Source organism: Anarrhichthys ocellatus, unplaced genomic scaffold (genome assembly GCF_004355925.1).
Source record: "Anarrhichthys ocellatus isolate YVR2014 unplaced genomic scaffold, GSC_Weel_1.0 scaffold843, whole genome shotgun sequence".
Classification (NCBI taxonomy): Eukaryota; Metazoa; Chordata; class Actinopteri; order Perciformes; family Anarhichadidae; genus Anarrhichthys; species Anarrhichthys ocellatus.
Window position 1 is genome coordinate 1 of NW_022280817.1, and position 3,909 is coordinate 3,909.

The 3,909-nt window shown below is 49.2% G+C and overlaps 1 protein-coding gene across 1 annotated transcript; it reads left to right on the top strand.

The window, feature by feature from the left end:
* Window positions 1-515: 515 nt before the first annotated feature.
* LOC116377060 (early growth response protein 1-B-like) lies at window positions 516-3,342 on the top strand (the record flags this gene model as incomplete). Its single annotated transcript, XM_031838599.1, has 3 exons — window positions 516-847; window positions 1,012-1,351; window positions 1,900-3,342. Coding segments are annotated over 3 exons (1,733 nt in total), but the record flags the coding sequence as incomplete, so codon positions are not given.
* Window positions 3,343-3,909: the final 567 nt, after the last annotated feature.

A 3,909-nucleotide genomic window follows, 5' to 3' on the forward strand; every position in this document is an offset into this window, starting at 1 on the left:
ATATATATATATATACAGATATATACATACACATATATATATACAGATATATACATACACATATATATATATATATACAGATATATACATACACATATATACATATATATATACAGATATATACATACACATATATACATACACATATATATACATATATATATACATATATATACATACATATATACATATATATATACATACATATATACATATATACATATATATCATATTAAATGTATTATTCTACATATCAACACAAACACACTGGTAGTAATTTTTACTACTGTTACTTAAAATACATGAATCTGATAGTATTTGTGTACTTTTACTACTAACAGAGTACTTTTAGACTGTGGTACTTTTACTCTATTTCAGCACAGAGTACCTGCTTTGTCACGACTGAACAGAGTACTTGTACCTCTACTGACAGAGTACTTGTACCTGTACTGAACAGAGTACTTGTACCTCCGAAGTGTTTAGTCAAAGAGGTCCCGCCTCCTCTTCGCTCTCAGATCAGCAAGTCCGACCGGAAAAACACCCAAATAAGGTTCGAGGAAGTGATGACGCGTGCTGGCTGATCTCCATATATGACGTCAGGCCTCAGAACCTGATCCGAGCCGTGACGTGTCTCCGGCTTGTTTCCGGTCATGGCGGCTCTCTGCTCTCCGTTTATCGGTTGCAGTCCGGTCCGTCAGATCCGGACCGGGAGTCTGGTGGACTTTACCGGATCCGTTCACGCTCCAAAAACCAGCAGCAGGAGCCGCGGCGGGGGGCGCTCACCGGGGCTGCACGCGCTCACCACTCTGCCCAAATATGGGCTTTCCTCCGCACCATATTAGGGAACGTACGTCACGCAGGAGTCTTTATAAAGCCGGAGATCCTCGTGAAGAAAGTGACACTCTCAAGTTCAACAGCACGTGGAGACACCTGCCCGGTAACGTTGTTTACTCTCCCGGTGCTGACTCAGCACTAAACATCTAAAGTGGATTATTATCTTAACCTCCGGAGCTTTCCACCCTCTCAGTGTGGGCTTCCTCCGAGCAGCAGCAGCCCGGACAGAGCGCCTCTCCGTCGGGCTCATCAGCTCAGTCCTCCCGCAGGAACAAGCTCGGTGTTCCGGAGCTCCACTCCTCCTCCTCCTCCTCCGGAGACATGGCCGTGTCCGCCCTGCAGGTCTCGAACCCTCTGGCCGGACTCCCGCCGCCCCCCTCCCCGCTGGACGGGTACTACTCGAAGCTTGAGGAGCTGCAGATGCTGCTGCAGAACGCAGCGGCGGGAGGCTCGCTGCTGGCCGCGTCGGCGGCGGAGGGAGCCGGGCTGCTGAGCGTGGAGCCCGGGGAGTACGGAGGTGAGGAGGAGGTTTAGAGGAGGAGGTTTAGAGGAGGAGGTTTATCCCACGTTTAATAATTCATAGAGAAAAGTGAAAGTCCTGACTTTATTATTATTATTATTATTAATGCATTTGAAGAGGAATGAACTGTCATGATTTAAAGTGTTTAAAGCTGTTTAAATGTTGCTTGTTGTCGGCTAGATAATAGATTATTTATTATGATTGATTAATAATTAAACACCTAAACTTAATATCAGTTTTACAGGTCAGTGAATGCAATAACATGTTATATGTTATATATGTTATAGGAGTTCATAACAATGATGTGCTTAGAATATAAAGACTAGACTGTGTCCTTATTATATATTATATTTAATATATTATATGTATTATGTTATATATCTTATTAGTTGAACACTTCCTGTTTCTCTGTCACAAACTAAATGAGACTTGAAGTTATAACAATGTCGTCATCTTTATCTGCAGCCAATCAGAGCGGCGCTGTGTCTCAGGTGTTTCACAGACAGGTGATAACTTCTTCTTCTTCTTCTGTGTTTCTCCCTCAGACTCTCTGTCAGACCTGGACCTGCACAGCTTCCCCCCTCTGGCCTACAGCGGCCGCTTCAGCTTTGAGCCCGCCTCCAGCGGCGGCCTGTGGGCGGAGCCTCTCCTCAGCCTGTTCACGGGTTTTGTCAGCGTTCCCCCCGCGACATCGTCGGTGACATCATCGGTGATGTCATCCCCGCCGAGCTTCAGCTCAGTCCAGATCAGCTGCGGCTCCAGCGACGTTGCCTCCGTCTTCTCCGCGACTCCGACTTACACGTCCGCCGCCGGCGGCGGCTCCGACCTCCCCCCCCACTCCGCCACCGACTCTCCCCCCCCCACCTACCCGGCCTCCAGGCTTGGCCTTCAGGTGGTGCAGATGCTCCCCGACTACCTCCTCTCGCACGGCGGCGAGCTCTGCCCGCTCCAGGACCAGAAGCCGGCGAACCCGCCGACGCTCACGCCGCTCTCCACCATCAAAGCCTTCTCCTCCTCGCAGATCCAGCCTCGAGGCTCCGCCCACCAGGCCCACCAGGCCCACCAGCTTGCCAAACCGGGCCGGGTCAGGAGGTCCCCCGCCGGTGGACGTAAGTGCAAGACGCCGCTGCACGAGCGCCCGTACGCCTGCCCCGCAGACGGCTGCGAGCGCCGCTTCTCCCGCTCCGACGAGCTTACGCGTCACGTGCGCGTCCACACGGGCCAGAGGCCGTTCCAGTGCCGCATCTGCATGCGCAGCTTCAGCCGCAGCGACCACCTGACCACGCACATCCGCACGCACACCGGCGAGAAGCCGTTCGCCTGCACCGAGTGCGGACGCAAGTTCGCCCGCAGCGACGAGCGCAAGCGGCACGCCAAGATCCACCAGAAGCACCGGGACCGCAAGACCTCCTCCTGCTGCTCCTCCTCCTCTGCTCCCATCTCCTCCCCTTGCTCCTCCTACTCCTCCCCCTCCCCCGACCCCGCCACCTCCCTCTTCCACTCCCCCTGCTTCACCTCCTCACAGTCCTCCCACCTCTACTCCTCCTCCTGCTCCTCTCCGGTGGGGAGTCCTCAGTCGGAGCTCCTCAGCTCCAGCGTCTGCTGACAGACAGGAAGTCTCGGACTGAACTCTGAACCTTTAAAACCAAACTCGCGTATCTGACCGGATGTCTGATATTTGTGGGCGAGGTCAGCACCTGATTGGATGTTTTTACTCACTGGCTACTGGTTATATTTGAGCCTTTTCAGCCACCGTACAGGAAGACATGAACTAAAACCTCCTCGTACTGAACTTCAGAGGGAAAAGTGCTGAGATAAGGAGAGAGAATGTTACCTGAATGTACAGAGACGTCGTTGATGATGAGTGTACATATGAGTACATGTAGCACATGAACACGTACCTACTGAGTAGGTTTCTGGGACGTTTACATGATTTTATACTGAACGTGTTTCCTCTTAGAGATACAAGAATAAAATGTCAGAAACACTGTTGGTGCTTTTTATTTCACACCGATCGTCTCTGCCGATGAAGACCATGTGATTCTGGGCGAAAGCTCCTCAGTAAGAGGTCCTTGAGTGGGGGTTGTTTGTTCGTCAGCTTTTATTTCTAAGGTTAAAAAACTTTTCGGTCAACATGGAACACAAAATGGTGATTTGTATCATCGACAGTTTCATGACAACTGTGGCTGAAGAAGACCATGTTTTGTGGTCGAAAGCTCCAGAACAAGCAGCTAAAGGGCCCGTGATCAGGTGACTTCAATAACAAATCAGAAGATTCAAACTGATACAGACGATCGGGAACGATCAGATCAGTTATTAATGAATCAGACGAAAAGTAATTAATTATTTATTATGTTTGTTAAATATTTGTATTTAATGCTTATGTATGTACATATATACATTTGTTTTTTATTTTATATTTTTTAATAGAAAAATTGAAAAGTTAGAACAAAAGTCGTTTTCAGGATTCGCATTCAGGAGACACACACGCACGCACACAGTAAATCCTGTGTGTGTGTGTGTGTGTGTGTGTGTGTGTGTGTGTGTGTGTGTGT